Source organism: Zeugodacus cucurbitae, chromosome 2 (assembly GCF_028554725.1).
Source record: "Zeugodacus cucurbitae isolate PBARC_wt_2022May chromosome 2, idZeuCucr1.2, whole genome shotgun sequence".
NCBI classification, from domain to species: domain Eukaryota; kingdom Metazoa; phylum Arthropoda; class Insecta; order Diptera; family Tephritidae; genus Zeugodacus; species Zeugodacus cucurbitae.
Window position 1 is genome coordinate 20,502,154 of NC_071667.1, and position 23,112 is coordinate 20,525,265.

The window sequence follows — 23,112 nt, forward strand, 5'->3', positions numbered from 1 at the left end:
GAAGTTGTTGGCACTGGTATATTTGCTGTTGTTGTAGTTGTTGTTGACGTTGTCGATGCTTGTATTATTTGTGCGTCCTTAGATACCTACATATATATTATAATTTGTTGTAGTTGTTGTACCTATAATAAACGGTACATTAACTTTACTATGCCATAAGCTGATGCTGTCGTGATAAGGAGTGTTATTAAAGTGAAATTGCCAGTATAAAAGATATCGGACAAGAGAAAGTGTAGGAGTGGTGAAGGAGGTAATGCGGCCAAGAGAGCAAGTAAAGTGTATGCAGCACAAAATATAGCAGGGTGCGTGTCTCTTGTCTAGCACATCCAGCTGACTGCCTAACAAATGCATTCTATTAGAACGTGTTTTTGTTGTTATTGCCTTTTTGTTTGCAACTTTTATTTATTCAATGAAAAATTAAGTAAATACGAAATAGCCAAGAATATAACTTAATTACAAGACCACAAGCATTTCATTTGCCGCAGTGAATGTGCTAATAAAGTGTTATTCCAACTAAATCTCTATCAATCAAATAATCTTTTGAGATAAATAAGTGAGTTGAATTAGCAAGGATTTTCCATGAAGCGCAACACTGATGAAACGCTACTTCACTCACTTTTCTGCACTCCTCACTCAGCACCATGCCATGCTTTGCTAAGCTATGTCATGTCATATTGTTGAAGGTGCTGTGGCTGGCAATGTTGTTGTTGCTGAGCGCAGTACAGACACTTGTACACGCTGTCGGTTGACTTGACTTGACTTGCATTGGCAGCTAGTTATGCTAAACTCTCAGCTATTTGAACAGTATTCATTAAACATTAATGGACTAGAACGAGTGAAAAGCAACGACAGAAAATTGCTAGCGAAAGTAATAGAGTAAAGAGAAAAACGTGAGACTTGTATGGGTAGTGTTAAGCGGCGGGGAACGGAGGGCAAATATGTAATCTCCAACTAAGCTATCTCGTTTTTTAATTAGCTTGAAAAGCGTCTGAGCTGTATTGGCCGATTGACACGCTTCTCCCGAAGATACACAATGAAGAGTGGTTATTTTTTTCACTTTGAGTCTTTTCAAATACTAGAATCATCACAGATGTGTGCTCAATTCGATCTCCTTTCTGTTTCACATTTCGTTTGAGCAAGCTAAGAGTATGTGCTTAGACTGTGCGAAATACTATCTAGCTGATAGTGGATGTTATTTAGTTTAGAAAATTCGAATTCGTGTTCCTATTGGTAAATGCTTAACTGAGAAGCCAGGTTGGTCTTAATCACTCTGCTGCCTTCAGTATTATCAATTTTATGTAGTAATTCCATCGTCCATCGGAGAGGACTACTTGAGTCCCTAAAATAATCCTAGTCTCAGAAGAAAGATATTAATGTTGTTAAGTTTTAAGATATACTTATTAAACCGTAGGGTCTTCCGTGTGCCGGTCATATTTTCAACGCAATTTTCTCATGCGGCACACAGTAAATCATGTCTTTGCTGAAGCAGAAACTGTCTGAATAGTCTCACAGCTCATTCATGTCTCAAACGAAAGTGAAGTTAATGCACAAGTGGCAACCTCACACCCATGACAATATAAATTTCAACTCTCACGACGCAACTACTCGAACTACGTGAGAATGCAGTGTAACAAGTGTAAAAGAGATTTTGCGGCTGTCGCAACTTACATTGTCCTCCAACGGCCATTGTGAAGACGCAACGCGCTGTAGCTCTAGATTACTGCTCCTTATTTCATCTTAAACTTCTTCCGTGAAGAAAGTGGCGCAGAGAGTAATCTAGTAAAATTATTATGGCATTAACGTCAATACAGCGAGGCGGCGTAGTGCGGTAGTGCCGGTTTGGCCGAGTACGGTTATGTCGCTTCGCTGTAGATAGTTGCACACACTAGCGAGTTGGTTGTACAAAAGAAGTTGTGGAAATAACGTTGCAACACAATTTCATACACCAACAAATCAAAGCGGCAGGCAGACAGAGCCCATGTACCCAGCAATCGAGCAAATCCGAGCCGTGAGCCATTTAAAAAACAACCCATGCGCCCACAATCACTTTGTTTGCTATCAGTCGGCGGCAGCTACTCGTTGTGGCTGTAGCTGTGCGTCGGTAGCAAACAACTTGCGGTGCATAAATCGAAACTAACTTGCAACATTTTTCTTTATGTTACAAATTTAATTGTTGTTGGTTTTTGCACTCAACTACGTGTGCGCAAGTTTACTGTGTTGCTTTTTTGCGACTGATAAATGTCGCCTTGACAAATTAAATTTTCAAGTGGTTTCTGGCTTTTATCTGCTTACCGCGCAGAGGCGCATGGTCATATACGAATGCGGTGTCGCACACAGACACCCATACAAAATTGTTGGTACAAATTTATATGCAAATGCAACCCAACTCCTCATTGCCTTTCTCAAAATGAATCAAAGGTGGAACTGAGATGTAAAATATTGGAAACCCAAATTTCCAGAACAATTTCAAGATTTCTTCTCGAATTTCAGCCACAGATGGCGTTAGACATCAATGTTAGCAAGTGAAAATCTTTCCGGATTAGATCATTAAATAATTGGTCAACAAATAGTTTAGTTAGATTATACAAGAACTTATTTCGGCATACCAACACATTTTTATGCAATGGAATATAGTCAACTCGATGCTCATACTGTAAATGTGATTTTGAAGTAGTTCCCAGACTTCGTTGCAAAATAAATTGAGATTTTTACAAGCGTTGAAACACATCCTTTGAACAAGAAATCAATTTATGTAACGAAAGCATTCCATAAACTCTTCGACTCAAGCTCGGTTAGAAACAAAATTAAACATACATATTTAATATTTAAATTTTAATTTGGTCTCGATCAGAGTATGGACTCACTGAGTTGTAACCATATATTTAAAGTATTCCGAACCCAATTGATTAGTAGCTTTATCTATAATACCTTCAGCGCCTTATTTTCGGTGATATCTTAATCGACAAACCCGAATCTTAACAAAATAAAGATAATAAAGATATTTCCAGTCATACAAATTTCCTTCCATAAATCGAACGTTTCGACCAAGGCATATTACAAAATTTAAAATTTTACTATCGAGGCAGAATTTGAAAAGACTCCCTCTATATTGTATGGAGGCTAACAAAAAATATGATTACACTTATAGATTTCATAAGTTTCGGATTTCGGTTAACAAAGGCATGAGATACAGACGTCAAGAGCCAAACAATAGCAAAGTGCAACAAATAAAATTACAGAATAAATGTTTTAATGTATTTCAATTAAACCTTTTGCGAAGTAAATAACTAAAACTGTGGATAAATCTATATTTTACAGCCTTTTGAAAAATTTATGTTTTAATGAAAATTTCTATAACTCGAAGTCTCTCTAACTCGAAGTTTTTTTGTGCATTATGGTGATTCGAGTTAGAGAAGTTCCACTGTATCTACAAACACTATTTGTGATCTGAAGGTTTCCACGGGCAACGGTGTTCAGTGACATTACGGAAATGGGAAAGTGACTAATCTCAAAAATATGTATAGAAATTCTCGAAAGCAGCAGAGTAAAAGAAGAGCATGCAAAAGGACGACGAGAGAAGAAAATTTTTAATAATAGAAGGAATGAGTAGATAATGTAGAAAGAAAAGCATTAAGAACATTTGGTAAAAATCAGCTATCACATTTTCACTTAGGTCGTAGGTCCTAATAAAGATATACAGTGCTTTTTATAGCCCAAGTTGTTGACCTCATCGCTACTATTTAAGCGGCTGAGAGTTACCAGACTAATTTGAGTTGTAACCCGAAGAAATATCTTTCGTACCGCTAAAGCCTTTTCCTAGCAGGTATTTAAATGCACTACTGCCCCACAACTCCACACACACAAGCCACCCAACCAAAGGATGCTCTACCTCAAGCAGTGGCACTTGCGAATTTCAGTCAACTTACAGTGCATGGCCTCCCGCTCTACCAAATTTGCCTTGCGCTCACATTTGCATCCTCTCTTGCCGGCTTCTTCTTCCCGCCCCTTCCGTTGCGCTGACTTTTTCGATGCTAAAAAGTTTCGCCTTTGTGTTGCACAAGCAAAAACAAACAACACAAAAACAACAAAAACAACAAAATCAACAAAACACGCGCAAAAATCGTTGCAACTATTTATTCTATGCGGGTTTGGTAATATAATGAGAATTAAAAGGAAAACCGGTGAATGCAAAAAATTACATTGAAAACAGGAAAAATTACAAAGAAACGGAATTTCGGCTATTCTATAGTGTTGTGTAGTTGGTAATGGTGTGTTTTTTTCGTCGGAGCGTGTTTGCATGCGCTGCAAGGTGTTCAAGCGTGTAGTTAGCTTAAGCCAACAATAACTATTTGGTTGTGTGTGTTTGTGGATACACAAGCTCTTGAGAAAACATTAAATGTCACTTTGCGAAATTTAGTGGCAACTACTTACTCAGAGATAACGGTTTTAGTTTTTTGTTCTTCTTTTGTACCTTTTTTTTTAAGTTGGGCAGTTGGCTACAATGTGGATCGGTAATTCTACCAGTTGCTATACGTGAAATAAATTAGTCGTATTTGCTTTACATAACCTACAAATTAGTCGCTTTAGCTCCAATTCCGGCTGTTTTTGTTAGCGCACACTGTTGCAACAAGCGCATGAAATAATGAGAGATCTACAAGCAGATAAAGTAAGCTAAGTAAAGTAAGGAGTCTCATAAAACAAGATAAAAAAATAAGTTATATCAAGGAGAAACTAATTTCATGAGAGAGAAATAGGTTGCTAGAGCTAAATTACCAATTTTCTAAAGTCCACAATGTTAGCTCGAGATCAGTACTCTTTGAACAAATTAGGATATACATATGTAGCTACTAGTGAAGATTTCTATTTGCTAAAACTTTAAAGAACTTTGGACAATCTCAGCGAGAATTGAAATCTTGATAAGCTTTGTAATACTTTCAGAACTCAGTTGGCTCCCCTTCTCGAAGCCAAGAAGAGTTACGACAAGAAAATAATAGTGAATAAGGCAAGATGCGATATTTTTAAAAATGTTTAAGGATTAAGACCTTGCGAGCATATAGACTATTAGATATATTATATTTACTCGTAAATTGTTACTTTACTTACTCGTAAATTCGTAACTTTAATTGCCTCTAAATTGTCAAGTAACAAGATTTTAAAGACATAAATAAGAAAACAATATTCCCAACCACAGCAGCGTCATATATCACATAAGTTCAGTAAAGTCGATATAGTCAGTTGTCATTCCTAACCTAACCTAACTTGGGATCTCGAATAAAATGTTGATTTTGTAATGTCCAGCTTGGTGCCTGAGCCTTAAACTCTGCAGCTAATTTCATTAGAAGTTAACATAAAATTGACTTAATATATCAATATAAGAAATTGTAAATATCTTAAATTATAGCAAATATTATAGCACACATTTTTCGACTCCAAATTTTTTCGTCATCTGCATTAATTATTCGTGTCATCTTTTCGTTATGCCACTTTTTACAGCCCTCTTTATTTTCATTACTTTTGTTTTTTTCATTATTTTTTGTAATTCTGTTGCTCCCATTGCCTCAGTGACATGTTTGCTTTTCAACATTTCTAGAATAAATACGAATATTCAATGAGCGTACAATTTCATTTTCACACCGCAATTCGCTTTGTGCCGACGTCCGTCAGATATAGTATCAAGCAATATTCTTCAAGCGTTGCGTTGCGTCGTCTATTTGCTTTAATTCTTTTGCATAATTGCAATTCACTGTTGTATGTATATATATATATATATGTACATACATATGTAGATGTGATGGATATGAGAGGCAAGTCCTGCAGGGAAATGCATAAATTGTAGTTTTTTTGGAAATGTTGTCTTTTAAGATAATTGCTACAGTAGAGAACGCCCTTGGACACTGAGAGATTTCTCAAATATAATTGAAGATGCTCGAATTTTCAGTTTCTTGTGAAAAATATGAAAGTTTTTTGTTTATAGTTCGGAGCCTCTGGAAAAGAATATTTCAGCTATAAATTGACCGATGGTTATATGGTCATTATTTAAATAAATAATTCGAAATTTCACTTGCAACAAGATTCCATCGGAGCAATATAAAATCTTAAGGATATTTTAAAACTACTCTGGATTGGTGATCTTAAGTAAGTCTCCGAAATGATTTGAATCACTAATAATATCTTTGAGTCCAAGCAGGAGTTTTAAAAACACTGTTTTATAAAAAAGACCGTATTATATTGGAAAGTTATTAGATAGATCAAAATACTAGCAACATATAATACACATTTCAATTTATTTCTTCCTTACTTTTCTTTCATTCGAGATAGTTTATTGGTGAAATGGGTTACGATCCAAATCGACTTCTTGGAGATCATCGAGTGTTCAAGTCATTCCATACTGACAGTATTTAAACACTAACTTATATCTATCTATAGCTTTGACTCCTCTTTGTACTAGGTTAACTTCGATCAGTTTTTCTGAGCATTGATAATAAATTGCATTGGATCCATGATTGCGAAATAAATTCCGATTGTAAACTATGAAATAGTTCTTTAAACAGGAGATCGGATTGTTACAAGGGTTTGTTCGAGATCTTCAAACTTTTATTTTAAGAAGTATCTATATTGGGATCCACGAAAACATCTATTCGTAGAATAAGAGCCGAAAACTACTGGAATGCTTAATAAACAAGTTTTCGACTTCCAGAAAGTGCATTTTTTATCGACGATAAATCATTGGCCGGAGGTAAACATCAAGAAGTATAAACCCCAAATAAGAGGAGAAGATGGGCAAAAAGTGTAATATCCATTATATATATCTCTTTATATGGGGTCTTAGGAAATAATTTCCAGACTTAAAATATTTCTTACAAGACTTGTGCAGCCGAAGCTACATGCCTACATAGCATATCAGTATTTATGAGTTTGTTTTTTATGTGAAAAGCAGAGATAATTTGTTGCTGTGCCAGTGTGCGTCTGCAAATCCGAAATGCACACAAACTTTTCTGAACATTATAACATTAATTAAATAGCATATACTTAAATGTTTAAGTAGAAAATTTCTGGAATCAGCATGTTTGTATATATGTGTGTATGCTTACTTACATAAGCTTAGCAAGTTAAGCGTATGACATGCAATTAAAACAATAAAAACTTAAAAGGACACACACTAATAAAGACTCGTATGTATATGCTCGTATGGCATAAATAAATGAATATATGTATATGTATTTATTTACATATTTTGTGCGTGTGCGTGTGTTAAACCCAGTTATTTGTTGCCATTTTTGTTGTTGCAGCCGGAATTTGCATTCGAAGAAATATTTTGCATTCGGTTTGAGATTTTATTTTTTATACTTATTGTTATTATTATTGTGGTTGTGCGCACTGCTGTTGACTGCAAATGTCCGCAACAAATTAGTTTCCTGCATCAGCAGACACGCTGCTCAACCGCAAAGATACACAACTGGTAAGCATGTGTTGAGCTACAAACATTCAAATACATATATACATATGTATATGTATATAGATATACAATATTTACGTGTTAAAACATATATATATTCATATATATGTACATATGGTACAGCTATTCGTCAGCACGAACAGCAGATAAGTGTTTGACAACTGCAGCAGGACAAAAACATTAAATTTCATTTTAAATCATTTAATGTGAAATAATTCAAGAAAGTCTTGGAAGTAGTTTCTTGGAATAATGATATTGAGAGAATTATATATTATATTTTAAACCAGCAGTGGCACAACAATGCTCTCTAAAACCTTTGAACCGTAAGTGTTGTTACAAAGGGTTTTTCAAAAGGGAGGCTACAAAAGCTGACCGATAGGGACAGCAAACGACGCAATATTTTCCCGCTCTTTTGACATTTCTCTTCTGTAAAGTTTGCCATTTCATCATTAAAAGATATACGATCCAACAACAAGTCGAAATTATTAAAATTTACTACCGAAAGTCGGAGTCAGTAGCCTCAACTTTAAGAGCCCTACGTCCAATTTATGGTCGTCATAATCGTGAGCGGTCATCAATGATAACCGAATATTTTAGGGCCGAATTGGACAATATGTGGTTCCAATAGGACGGCGCCACATACCACACAGCGAATGTCACAATCGATTTATTGAAAACCATGTTTGGTGAACCTGTCCCAAACCGTTTTTGTTTTATTTAGAAAAACTTTTGTAGGGCTCTTATTGAAAAAAACCTTTATAACAGTATTTGTATTTGAATTAATGAAAACTTCAAAATACCAAGAACTGTTATTAGAAGTAGCTGTATATATTTACAGCTATCCATTTTACCTAAAAATATACGTTATCGTGTATGTTAAGGAATTTGGACAAGAAGAAAAAGTTGTTCATTACATATTTCAAGGATCGGATCCAGTTCCATAATAATAATTGCTTCGTCTACAATGGAAACTGACCTAATATCATGTTCTGTGGCATGATATGCTATCATATGGTCAACTTAATCGACTTCAGGCGACAGCATTTCGTTAACCGGATTTTTTTGGAAATAATTCGTTCAACTAGCTGTCTGCTAAGTTCATAATGTTCAGTTATGTATAAGCAGAGTTCCTACTAGACATTAGCTATTAATCGGTTATGTTTGAGTGAACTATTAGGTCTACAACTTTGCTTCCGCCGTTTTTTTGTAAATTTAATTTTTTTTGTATAAAAATGGTAAAAAATGTCGATGAACCTCAGCCGCACTTTTCTTGGAATTAAAAAAGAAAAGCAATATTTCCCGCAAATGTCGAGAATTCGGCTCAAAAAGTGACACTTTCAGTTGAGAATAAGTTTGGGATGCCAAACAGATCTCTACAAATATTTTGTTGGGTTAATGTTGACACAAATGTCCAAGATCGATACAAAAAAATCGATTTAATCGACCAGTGGTTGACCCTAGAGTCATCTAATTTCTGAATAATTTGATATTTACTTAGATAAACTCAATATACTTGCCAATTTTGCACCAAAAATTATAATGTGAATTGAAATTGAACCTTTTTTGCTTGTAAAAAATTGTGTAAAAATTATAGAATACTGACAAATGCAAGTAATATAAAATTTCTTTTTACGACCTACTATTATTCTTCCTCTATTATTATAACAATTTTCCTTAAATTTATTTGATACTCGTAAGTGTTTCCATTTGTATTATTTTAAATATTTTAAAATGAAATGGTTTTTTTTATACTCTCGCAACATGTTGCACAGATTATTATAATTTTGTTCACATAACGGTTATTTTTATCACCCAGAAATAAAAGATAGATATGGAGTTATATATATATATGATCTGGATGAGGAGTGAAGTTGAAATCCGGATATCTGTCCGTCTGTCCATGTAAGCGATAACTTGAGAGGAGGTTGGTATTGAAAAAGGGTGAAATCGGACCGCAAAATGGCGAAAACCGAAAAATTATAAAGTGTCATAACTAAGCCATAAATAAAATTTTGAAAGTATTATATGATACATAGGATCTCATTAGGTGGGGAGGGTCAAATTTGGGTGAAACTTTTTTTTAAAGTGGGCGTGATCCCGCCTCCAAATAGGTTTTTGTTATATATCTCGCAAATAAAACTAAAGCTATATAAACCAAACTTTCTGTAGTTATTTCCCTTACATACCCCATCGCACACCGTAAAAATAGTCGAAATCAGATAATAACCACGTCCACTCCCCATACAAATGTTTTGTTTAAAATTACTAAAAGTGCATCAACTCACTAACGGAAAAAATGATTTAAGATATGAATGGAAAATGGGCGTGGCGTCGCCCACTTATGAGCCAATGACCAATAACTCAAGAACTACTCGACCGATTTCAATGAAATTCGGTACATAATATTTTCTTATCACCTTGATGATATGAACGGAATATAGACGAAATCGGTTCACAACCACGACTACTTCCCATATAACTCAATTTTGAATTCCATCTGATTCATTCACTTTATAATATAATATATACATTAGTAACCAATGAAGACGGCGGAAAAAAGTTGTACTTGTGGAAAACTTGTCGAGATCGGACTTTTCAAAGCCAGTGATATCGAACATAAAGAACTCAGTGTCTTATGGTAATTTTTACTGACAATATCGGAAAATCTCTCAGATACGTTAATGTATTCGAGAAAATCCTTTTCATCTAATAGTATGCCTCGTACAAAAATGGTAAAATCGGGTCATAACTTCTCCTAGCTCCGATATACCTCATATTCGGATTATCAAACTTCCGGTGGACTTTGTACTGCATTCATTGGTTAATATGTGAGATATTTTAGCAGAATTAGTATTGGATATAGTGTACCTTTGTGGTGATATAAGTAAAACTATAACAATAAATTGTGAGATTATAAAATATTCGGTTGCACCCGAACTTAGCCTTTTCTTACTTGTTTTAATATACATTGGTAAATTTCTCACACTTTTGTACACATACTTTTTTGAGTTATTGTACACTCACTGAATTATTTAAATATACACAAGTGTTCTTTGGTAAATTTATGTTCGTCTGCATGATTTTATATCTGCAATATTAAAATAAATAAATAAATACCTGAAATAATAGGAGAAGTTTTAAATGTGGTTTAGCCTAATGAAATGACTGTTTTTGCTGAATTTAATGCTGTGCTTCAAATTAAACCAAATATATAGAAATGTTTATTTATAGAAAATTTTGTTAAATGGAAGTGCAGTAGAAGGGTGGTCCAAATGGTAGTTCAAAAAATTACAAAATGTTTTCCGCGATCTATATAGACGATCAATCTCTATATTTCAAGTAACGTGATTACATACGAGTCAATAGCTTGGCAATTTTTGTAAAATAGTATTCAAAGTAATTTCTCGTTAAGAAATCTATATCCGAACCACCCTAGTTATAGTATGTAATTTTCGGATATGGATGTGCTCTCTGGGAACTCTCCAACTTTCATACGCAAAAGAACCATTCGAACGAGCCCTCAATTTTTAGCTGACGACCCCACGAGCCTTTTCTCAGTCGCTTCAATCGCATCAATTCTTCAAGCTCCTTCGTTGTTTAAGCACTTTAGTACTTTTCCTTCTCATAAACAGGTTTATTCCGGCAATTGCTCTAGCCGCCACTGCAGCATTGAAAACATAATAAATCATTCAGGCATTGCGCCACAGCCTGTAAATGTAGTACATAGCAGCGTCAGGCACATGACTCTCGCATGTGTTTGGCAGCGCCATTGCCTCAGGATGTGCTGCAGCTGTGTTGTGGCTGATAAAATATTCCGTTTGAGTGCGAATGTTTTAATGACGCAAGAATTAAGTTTTCGAGCAATTAAAGCCGCAAGAATTGCATAATATGAAATTAAAACAATTTTTAGGTCAACATACCAAGGCAACACGTACTCACACACACACACACGCATGAAGACACATGCAAGAGTTTTCTTTCCACTGAAGACTCACACACCACTGTACTCTGTGTAGCTTTGCTGAGCATCGTCCAAGGACATACGCTTGTATGCTGGTTGCTCCCGTTTGGTTTAAGGTGAATAAACGGAGTTCAGTGGCGTGCACTAACGTGTGTCTGGAAATCAGTGGTGCTCAGTGATGCGGATATACGAGTACAATTATAACATAAAATTATATCATAAAATTAGATTTAGTCATAAATTAGAGATTATTTTGTTGGAAGCAGCGGCCAATCAACCAAAAAACGATAGAGTAATACTTTCTGAATCAACTGTGTAGTTGAGCAGAAGCGTCTCATTATTTTATTGAGTTATCTTTTCTTTAACGTGAATCTACAAAACTTTAATGTATTTTATAATAGAAGCCCTGATTCTATAATCTATTATTTTCTGCCTATATTCAATTATCTTAAGAGACTCGTAGTTTTAAGAGAAGATCTGATTTTGGCTACATTTTCTTATAGAAGTCGTCTCTTATTCATTTTCATCGTCAAATCCTTCAATAATTCTCATACAAGATCCGTCTCTAAGTAATTTTTCTCAGAATCATACTGGACAGTTCTCATGGAACATCGGTTTCGACACAATTTTCTTACCTAAATTTTTTCCTTTACTGTTACTCATTAAAGACTCCTTTCTATGCTTCTGCATAGTTCCCTTATTAGATTTGTCTCTAAAATGTCTAAATATGAAAATCGGTACGAAGTTGACTCAGGTGAAATATTGTATGCCGGTCATTCTCCTTCTTTTGTAAAATGCTTTGAAATCGGTCTTAAAGTATTTTCTCAAGAAATGGGGTGGTAGGAGTTCTATCACTTTTTCTAGTCAGGTCGCTAAATTCTTTGGATTGAATTTGAATAAGGTTCTCTAGAAATATGGTTATCTAGAAATATGTGGTAAAAGGAGCAAAAGGTTGACGGATTATTCATAACAGTTGTTTCAATGTGAATAATGATTGAGGTTCCGTTATTTCTTTAGGTGGGACGACTCAATGTAGAACAATGTTTTAAGGAGATGTTGGAAAGAGAGATCAACCTGAAAATAAAGGTTAAAATCATTTTAAGGTTAAAATCGAGCACTTATTACTACAACTTTTTGGCCATTAACCTCAAATACTGAAAACCTAAATGTGATTAACTTCTGGATTGCAATTAATGTTTAGATTGTGATTAAATAACTACATATATAAATCAAATTAAAATTATATTAAACGATAAAATAACAAAATTATAAATTTATTAAATTATTAAATAATTATAATAGTTAAGCTCGAAAATGGATAATGTTCCCAGCAGTTCTCTGCACAATTGCCAACTTGACCCAACTAAATAATTTCGTGGTAAGAAATTTCACACCTTTCTTTATCGTGAACACAGTAACAAATCTTAAAGGAATACAACAAAAACAACACAGACAAACTGTCCATCTTCTAAAATGGAAATTTAGCATTCTCCGCATTGTAAAAGCGCAGCAGGAGTACGAAGAATTGATTGAATGTGTGAATGGACGGAAGGAAGATGAACACACAACTGCTTGATGAGTCCACTGCGATTGTAGTCAGCCGTGATGGCCAAGCGATTGAGGTGAGATATGTATGTATGTTGGTGACGCAGCCAAATGCCGAGCGCTGGAGTGGGCCTGCTGCTGATGTGATGAGCATTGTGATTGCCTGACCCAAGGAATTACAACATGCAAAAATACATGAGCAGCACTTTGGAAATAGCTGAATACTTTTGGCTGATGTTGCTGCTTCGTCTCCTTCTGGCATGTCACATGCCAACACATAGCAACCTTGGACGCACAGCTACAGTTGCCAATTGTGTAGCGGCCAGCTGAGCAGTGTAGACATTGTGTAAAGGGAAAAGTTAGACAAGTTTGTGGTTACCCAAACCTAGAAGAGTAGAGCACGCCACACGCCGGATGGAACGAACACTGTGATAGACATACTTACTCGTACAGAGTGACATATTTTAAAATACAGAGTGAATCGAGTGCTGGGATAAGTCCGTAACTGTGCGAGCTCAGGAGCTCGGCACCTCTACGTTATTTTACTATATGTGACCTGGTCTACGGAAAGGGGGCTTAGGTGTCAAAAAATCAATTTTCACATTTTAATTTTTTTTAGTTGTTGTTTATGTTTCCCAGAAAACTAGTTTTCCCACGTTAGCTCCCTTTTCGTAGACCAGGTCACATATAAAGGCTATGTTGTTCCATATATTTTTCTCTTGAATGTATCGGAAACGACCTGAGGATTCTAAAATCATATCATCAAGCGACGCAATTTTCAATTGAGCGCGAAAAATATTCACTACATTGATGGTTATTGGGGTTTCGGTTGTTTTCTGGATACCTAATAAGATCATTGACTTTTCCTAGGTCTCTTTAAGTCAAATAAGTCTTTAACTCGACTGTGTTTCGAAGGACTTCACCGCTTTCCTCATTCCTTTGACTCTGAGTAAATGCTGGACTTAACCGGGAATGATATACAAAAAGGAACCGAGACTGGGACTGAAATTAGAAACGTAAGTACGTGGATGGCATTTCGTCGACAAAAAACTCATAACGGACCAGTGCAGCCCATCTTCTCTAGCGTCCCTCGTTCCTGCATATCCGATTACTAACTTCACTGCCAAACCGTGTCTCACGACTCTGTGTATGAGTGTCCGAACGGCCGCATGTAAGCATTGACCCGAACGGTCTTCCAAGATAGTCACAGCCACGTTTGCGAAATAATTGAGAATGCCACAGAAAAAGCACCGCTGCTTATGCAGCGACATACAGCCTTAGGTGGTATTGGTAGAACTGTGGATGGTGCAAGGCTTTTTATTGTCCTCTTTTGGCCAGTCCGTTAGCCAAACATTGTTGCATGCACGTGTGGCATAAACAATGCATGAATGGTGCGGAAACAAGGAAATGACTATCTGTCCGTTTGGTCAGCTACACGCTTGAGCAACTGCCACAACTACGAGTAATACTCCAACAGAATGGACAGTCGGACAGCATTCTAGCGCGCCAATGAATGAACATGTTAATGGCGTTGGACAGTGCTATGCGGATGATGATCGCATACTCATTCATTAAGTTTGTTAATTCGAATATTAAGCTATTCATCTGCACAGTTAAACATTCAGTTGCTGATTGGCCGCTTGTGCTTAGCACCGATCCGTATGGTATTATGTCCACAGTTCTAGCTAAACTCTGTTAAGCTCTTTAGCTAGCAGCAGCTTGTTGCATGCACCCATCTGATGATTTTCCTATAGTCAGTCTTTCAGCGCACATACTACTTACTCTTACTCTTTCTTTTTAACTGCCTGCAGCTTTGTCTTCCTGCCTCTCGTAGCTTGCTACAATCACTTAAGCGGATTTGTAAAAGTTGGCATTAATTTCCGTTTGGAACGGTATTGAATGCCTTCGCCTCGCCGCATGCCGCACTTCAATCTATATGCCGCTCACAGACAGGCCGGATGCTTCAATACTCGAACCAAGTAAAGACATAACCAATTCAAAGAAAACTGCATAGTTTGATGAGTCCATCTATGGTATTTGTTAGCGTGAGTAATGGTCATAGGGTTGATTATGCTGGCGGGTGGCCTTTTGGAGAACCAGTAAACAATAAGGGCTCACAATCAGTAAGTAAAATAGTCTGCTTGTGAGTAATTAGTATTTGGTAACCGCACGTGTATAGTCGGCCATAGCAATTTTGGTGCAATTTTAATTTTAAAATTGAAAACAGCACTCAGGCTTTGTGATTTCTCATGTGGTGTCCTTTGTGAGTTTTTCTTCAATACTTACTGATATGCAGACCAATATGTGCAGTTTATTGTTCGGAGTTCAGTTGTTTGCAAATATTGCTTTTACATTTTTTACAAATAAATTCCGAAACACAAATTAAAAGTTTGCAGTTCTTTGACTACATCTCGGACAGAATTGCTCTCATAATATTTTTAGGTTGAAAGAAATTTTCTGCTGGAAAACTTTATAAATAATCTTCGTTTACTTTTGCATTGACGACCACAGAAAATTCTAAAGGAGCCTTGTCTTAAACGATCTTATCGATCCGATAGTAGTATTTGGGTGCCAAAAAGGACAGTCGACAGTCTGACTAAATGAGACTGTATGCACTTGCGGAGATCTACTCCTTGAGATTGCCTTTAGCGTGTTGCAGATCAAAAACAAGTTACAAGCAAATATTCACGACACCTTGAGAATATGACATATAGTTTTGTCAGAATTATAAACTTTTTCTTCATGAGTGAGCACAGAAACGAGTGGTCAATCTCTGTTACGAAAGTCTATCTAATCTTTCCTATCATATATGAGTATCATACTGAAGTAATGTGTTTCTTTGAAGGCAAATTGTGTTCACTTAAAGAGATAGCGAACTAAATTCCATGTAGAGATGTTCTATCGGTGATCTTAATCGAATTCGATTATAAGTTCCATTTTCAAACATTTTACCAGTCCCGGTTAAGTAAAGCTTTACTCCATTTCGTTATATTAGCCAAAGCGTGCTTGATACAAGACAAAGTAATGTAGAATACGGTGAAGTTCTTCAGAACACAGTCGAGGCGTGAACTTGTTTGATTTGAAGAAAAGTCTGCGGTGAGTAAATAGGTTAAAAACTGAAATACGATTTTGTTCGAACCGGACAGAGAAATTGGTCGAGAACGAAGGTTTTTTATAAGAAAGCGAATTCGGAGCACAGTGGCATTCGGACTGTTTGATGTTTTGAAATAACCCAGCGATCGATGAAAACCTTCTACAAGAAAATGTTCTCACAAATCTTAGCTGGCAAGAACTTCATATTACTTAACAAAACTTTTCTGAATATCGTTATTGTAGTACCGACTATTTAAAGGATCCGGCCTGAAGTCATAGTCTTGGTTAATCGTAGGCTTGGTTTTTTTTTAATCTTCAAAGCAATTTCATAAATGAAGCAAGCTCTCTCCCTATTTATTAGTTGAGATCAAGTCAGTTGAGTTCGTCTGAGATACCGAGTGAACCCTGCCGAATAACATAATAAGAAATGGTATTGAAAACCGTCATATGAAACTGTGCAAAATATCTGCATTCTAGATGATTTCAATGATTATCTAGATTTTAAAGAGTAGTGTGTATAGGAAAATTATCCCCAGATGGATACTGCGTTTGCTCACATTTGAAGAAGGAATATTATGTTAAAATATTTATATTAAAAACGTTGGTAACAGAAGTTTTAAGTTGAGATTCTTTTCACATGACACCAAATTGGAAGTTCTGCTTCTCTCAGATTATTATTATTAGTTTCTTCAAATCCGCGCTGCCAATAATGGAGTCTGTGGTAACTTGTCAGATCTCGTATATAAAGATATTTCGGAACATCTTTTGTATAATATATCTTTTATTATAACCAAACCAGATAATCGCTTAAAGCGGTTCCTACGCCTAACCATTCCCATAATTCTTCACTCCACAGTAACCTAACTTTGTTTTTACTCATAACCACAGAATGTAATAACAATAATTTTACGCCCACTGGGTATTAAAGCAATGCACACTTCTAGACTCTAATTTGCAATATTTACGTAATTCGACAGCTGTGAAGAGTCTATTGAATTGTGGACTTTACTTACATACATAGACTAACTCAACTCCTCTCCTCGCACTCGGTGCGCAAAGACACTTCCGTTGGAAAATTTTTACAATTCATTGCATTAGACTCACTTGAAGGGCAACTTGCCGAAGGCTGACAGTCCAGTTAGTTTACAAAAGTGTTGGCGAGTGGCAAGTAAGCAAGAAGACAAGCAGCATAAGTGGCAAGTGGCATGTGGCAGGTGCGTTCGTCTAGTAACTGGCCAAATTACACCTGTTCAATGTGTAGCACTGCATTACTAATTGAGATGTCTGGCGAACAAAGGGTCATACAAACATATAGAGGGATTATATATACATATATGTATGTACATATAGATATATAAAGAAAAGCCTGAACAATGGGTTCATAGAAAACCATTGTCGTTGAGCTTTCTTGCGAGACGCAAGTAACGGGTGATTTTTTTGAGGTTAGGATTTTCATGCATTAGTATTTGACAGATCACGTGGGATTTCAGACATGGTGTCAAAGAGAAAGATGCTCAGTATGCTTTGACATTTCATCATGAATAGACTTACTAACGAGCAACGCTTGCAAATCATTGAATTTTATTACCAAAATCAGTGTTCGGTTCGAAATGTGTTTCGCGCTTTTTTATCGACAAATTTTGTTCAGCGATGAGGCTCATTTCTGGTTGAATGGCTACGTAAATAAGCAAAATTGCCGCATTTGGGGTGAAGAGCAACCAGAAGCCGTTCAAGAACTGCCCATGCATCCCGAAAAATGCACTGTTTGGTGTGGTTTGTACGCTGGTGGAATCATTGGACCGTATTTTTTCAAAGATGCTGTTGGACGCAACGTTACGGTGAATGGCGATCGCTATCGTTCGATGCTAACAAACTTTTTGTTGCCAAAAATGGAAGAACTGAACTTGGTTGACATGTGGTTTCAACAAGATGGCGCTACATGCCACACAGCTCGCGATTCTATGGCCATTTTGAGGGAAAACTTCGGAGAACAATTCATCTCAAGAAATGGACCCGTAAGTTGGCCACCAAGATCATGCGATTTAACGCCTTTAGACTATTTTTTGTGGGGCTACGTCAAGTCTAAAGTCTACAGAAATAAGCCAGCAACTATTCCAGCTTTGGAAGACAACATTTCCGAAGAAATTCGGGCTATTCCGGCCGAAATGCTCGAAAAAGTTGCCCAAAATTGGACTTTCCGAATGGACCACCTAAGACGCAGCCGCGGTCAACATTTAAATGAAATTATCTTCAAAAAGTAAATGTCATTCAATTTTATGCGTTTTTTTTTTTAAAAAGTTATCAAGCTCTTAAAAAATCACCCTTTAGTTTGGTTGCGTAGGAGTGGTGGAGAGGGAGAGAAGATGGGTGTGAGTGAAACGAGCTCGGCAAGTGAATTATGAAGCGTTGTATGTGTGTGTTTGTGTGTGCTGTGATTGTAAAATATTTATAGAGATTTTCGAAGTGCACACAAATACTTGTAGTACACAATGTATAATTGCCCTCCAATTCAACTCGGAGATTAATTATTAAGCTGCAGCGAAAGTGTAGGTAAATCGATGAGCATGAAGTTCGGCGAAGATATGAGTATGAAAAGTGGCATTGTCAGTCGCCAGTGTGTGTGTATGTATTTGATTTCATATATAAGTACCCCGTAAGTGCTTAAGTGCATAAAGAAGCGCCGCAGTCGAATATTCTTTTTAATTTAACACAATCGCGCTGGCATGTAATTGGGTTTAAACTTTGAACTGCATATTTACAAAGCTGCTTACACGCTTAAGTGCTGGCGTGCATTGCTGCCGCCAATGAAAGTAGTTCAATGTTACGAGTGCGGTTCGATAAGACGGAAAATGAGTGATTATAAACTTTGATGGAGAAATTTTATTTTTGAAGAGCACTTCATATAAGAAACTCACACCAATGTAGTTGGTATTACTTGGAAACATCAACAGTGGGGCTCGGCTTGCCTATCTGGATATCACAAATTTGTATGATATCTCGAAAATTTAGAAAAAAAAGTTTTTTTGTTGTAATATTACATATTTTATAGAATTATATATTCGATCATTGACTGAGTTTCACAATGTTGAGCTGATGTTTGTATAGTCGACTAACCTGCTATCGCTCTTCATAAGAAGATCTATTCCCACATCATGGGTTTTACAGTTAACCGCGAATCGAATATGGCCTTTCAACTCAAAAGATCTTTAGAAATTACGGACTTATTCCCAGGTTATTTGAAGTAAACGATACTGAAGACTGAATGTCTCATTACCCACAGTTCTTATCGATAATCCTTTCCGACAATTGCTGTATATTTTTAGCTGAGGATTCGTGAGTGGATAGCGTGTTCCTCCATATTGTGATTTGAAGATTATCGAATTTCGACAAGATTTTTAGCGGTGTCTCGACTTACAGTGCAATAAGTGGGTTTCTAGACAAACATACACTCAAATTTATATTTCCTGGTATTTTGGATTTTCTGTTGTCACATGCTATGGGCTAATCTTTGAGTTAGGCTTTAGAGATGACCTCTTTTTGGAACTTCTTAAACTCCATAAACCGCGGCTTTCCTATTTAGTGAGGGTTAGAAGGTAAGAGTACTTGCAGCACAACTTCCAATCAATGAAATCTGTAAAAATTCGTAAAGAGAAATCCAGTCTCCTTATTAGCACTGGTGTCCGCTGACGATGCTGAATTTGTTGGTCAATACTGGCCTCAGTTGGTGCCTAAACCCGATCTCTAATTAGCTCCGGTTCTCCGATCGATCTCTAATAATGCTTCGAAGGTGCCACACCTTCGTACACTTTAAGTACAAGCTCATAAAATACAAAAGACGTCATTCAACTTATGACAGTATTTTCAGCTTAACTAGCTTTACTGGTCACTAGCTGGAGCTTATCCACTACTTTAGACCTTTTTGTACTTTAGTCGTTTCATATGAGTCAGCGTTTACGAAAATCAAAAACGAAGGCCCGTCGAAATTAAGTACTTTATTGAGATTATTGACGATTTCTGCAGGAACGATCTAGTTTAGAACAACTTCTGCGGATTGTCTTTTGTTTTACTGGAATTGTATTCCGTACCCGACTGATCCAATGACGAAGCTTACTGAAGTAAACTTGATAACAGCTACTTCTTGACAGACACAGAGTTGCATTTTAAATTGAAAAAAATTTTATCGCTCTACCCTCGTTTGAACTCCGTGCAATTGAGAGTATTATTTGATATTTAACTACCATGGCTTATCGTATGTACACAATTTTCTCGCTTAAGCAGCCGAACAGCTTAAAAATCTCAAAATACCGTAATTTTAGTGTGAATTATTTACGAGGGGTTTCACTGTATTTACCGACACACTTGAGCATTTAACTTTGGTCGCAACAGTAATGACTCAGTTGTTCATTTAACTGCTGTGCGCTCAATTGCTCATTTCGCTGGCTCATCACACTCTTCACTCCTCCACATGAATGTGTTATAATTAAGCGTATAAGTAATGAAAGTTTAGTTAAGCTGCTAAGTAACAAGTGTGTAATTAAAAGTTTAATTTATTTGCCATTATGTGTTTGTCGATCGGAAGAGCGTTAGAGTTGGTATGCTGGGAAAGGCAATAACTAAAAAGTGTAAAAAAATCATTTTGCGTGAGAGTGTAATAATGCGCTCTCGGTGTCCATTACTTGAAAACGCATAGCTAAATAATAAACTTAATTTCACCTTGTAACTTAACCTCAAAGCGTAACTTTATAAATATTTTATACTAATTATTTCACTGTCTTTCTCTCTCTTCTAGTTATGGTCTCTTGGGCGCCTCAGGTTGCGGTAAGACAACTTTGCTATCTTGCATAGTGGGCAGGCGTCGCTTGAACTCTGGCGAAATATGGGTGCTTGGTGGCCGTCCCGGTTCTAGAGGCTCTGGCGTGCCCGGTCCACGTATTGGCTACATGCCTCAGGTGAGTTTACTTTTATTTTATTCAATTATAATTAGCCACCGATTGTCTGGAAGAGTTATGTCGATCTCCCTTTCTACGTTTTCAGCTTTATTTTGTTATGTTATCGCGATTAGTCAATAGATTTGTCTAGAGAACCAATCTCTCGCCGAACTTAATCATAATCAGCAAACAAAAGAGGTTAGGCAATTTTTCACTTATGCGGATCTTAGAGCCGTAACCATGTTTCAATCCCTCTCACATTTCTTCTTTGTTCCTTTCTTGAGAATATCCATCCTTATTTGTGAATACTCTCCTCTATAGTCTTGCATAAAGGACGTCCCTTTAGATAGAAGAACTTACAGACTTAAGAACTTTTCCGATATGATATACGTGGAACCAGCCTCATCGTGGTAATGTTATGAACACTTTTCGTCTCTTCTTGGAATTTTGGTCACAGTACCACTGCGAACTTTTGAATATAAACCCATCATCGGGACACTCATATCACTCACTCAATAAATGATGTTTTTCGTATATCTCCAGCAGGAATTTTTGATATTTGTGAAGCTAAATTTCAAGTATGTTTCAACCAAAGAATGTTAGGTATAGCAATGGATTTTTAAGTCCAAAACCCAGCATTTGTCATAAAGAAACCATGTAATATACATATATAGCAACCTTTTCTTATACAATATATCTGTTATTAGAGCACAAAAGCTCTCAGTGCTTAACTGGTATAAAAAGAAAAACCGTTAGACAACAAGCGTTTGGATTATGAACAGCTTTTCATCTTCCATTTGTAGCGAGACAGAGTGCCAACAAAAGCAAAATACTTCGCGTACGTTGTACACATATGGAATGAATGACTGAATATTGTGAGCGCCACGGAGAAAACAAGCAACAAGAACAAACTAGTGGCAACACTTTTAGCGCTGCACAAAGCCACCGCATAAGCTACTTTTGTAGCACTTGAATAAAAACAACAACAAAAGCAATTGAGTGCAGCAAACTATTTTATAACTGTATTTTTGAGAGTTTTCACGCAAGGTTGCAATTGATGCACTCACGCGTTTTCATGAATTTCAGCATTCTAACGGTGTACGATTAAATCTATAGGTTAATACTTATGAGTGAGACGGGGCATATACGACAGACTCCACTATTCCTTATAACCTCAAAGGACGAAAATTGCTCAGGATTATTCAGTCCGATTGCGAATTTAATACCAATTTTCGGAATTTTTAAAAACTCGATTTTTAGTGAGAACATAAAGGTTTCTGAAATCTTTCAGGTTGTATGTTGTTTATTCGAACGGTCTCATATGTATTAACTGGAGTGAAAAATCCCACTGTAGCTCGAAGGCAGAATGCCAGAGAAAATATTGCGTATGGACTGAGTTCAAACTCTCCTACAAACGAACGGTATTTCATTGATTTCACTTCATTAAAACCCTACTTGCAAAGTTGTTATAATTAGATTGTCTTATTGATAACGTTTATCCGGTGAATATAGATGTATCAGCAGAGCTATAGCTAATTCGTAGGAATCCGCCTCAACTTTAAGTCCTACTGTTACATCGTTCGAAATAGTTTGGATTGAATCACATAAAGACAGTTGTTATTCGTCAGTATTGAGGAACGAATTACTTCTTCCAAAAGTTTAAACAAATCTAGCTTCCGAATTATAAAGACTTAGTTCTATATGAAGCGGCTGTAAGAATGGTTACTCTCTTATAGTATAGTAGAAAGGTTGAAATTTACTCAGTGTTGAGAAATACTATGATGTACTAAGTCATGCATTTATCAGTATTTTGGAAAACTGTTTTGATGATCTTAATATTGCCGAAAGGGTCGGAGGACATGATGGATACTCTTTTGTCTATTCAAAATCATATTATTAACTATAATATTATATATAAGAATTGTTTATATTGTCTCCAGCTATATGGTGAATCCACAGTAACCTTCATTATAAAACCCTGTTGTAGTCTGAGATTAGATGAATGTCTGATCTAGTTTTGTTACAAATTTATGTTTTACGTCTTCCAGGATTCTTTAAAACGATGACTTTAGATTAGGAAGTAGTAGTTTCCATCAGCTATGAGTACCGAGAAACTATATTTCCTAATG

General features: G+C 36.2%; 1 protein-coding gene across 4 annotated transcripts in view; it reads left to right on the top strand.

Moving 5' to 3' along the window:
• The window catches only part of LOC105217189 (ABC transporter G family member 20), a 148,146-nt gene that overhangs the window by 108,852 nt on the left and 16,182 nt on the right, over positions 1-23,112 (top strand). For all 4 annotated transcript variants that reach the window (XM_054225936.1, XM_054225929.1, XM_054225932.1 and 1 more), the window contains exon 5: positions 20,845-21,004. In XM_054225936.1, coding sequence (XP_054081911.1) covers positions 20,845-21,004 — 160 coding nt within the window. The remainder of the gene's footprint in view (positions 1-20,844; positions 21,005-23,112) is intronic.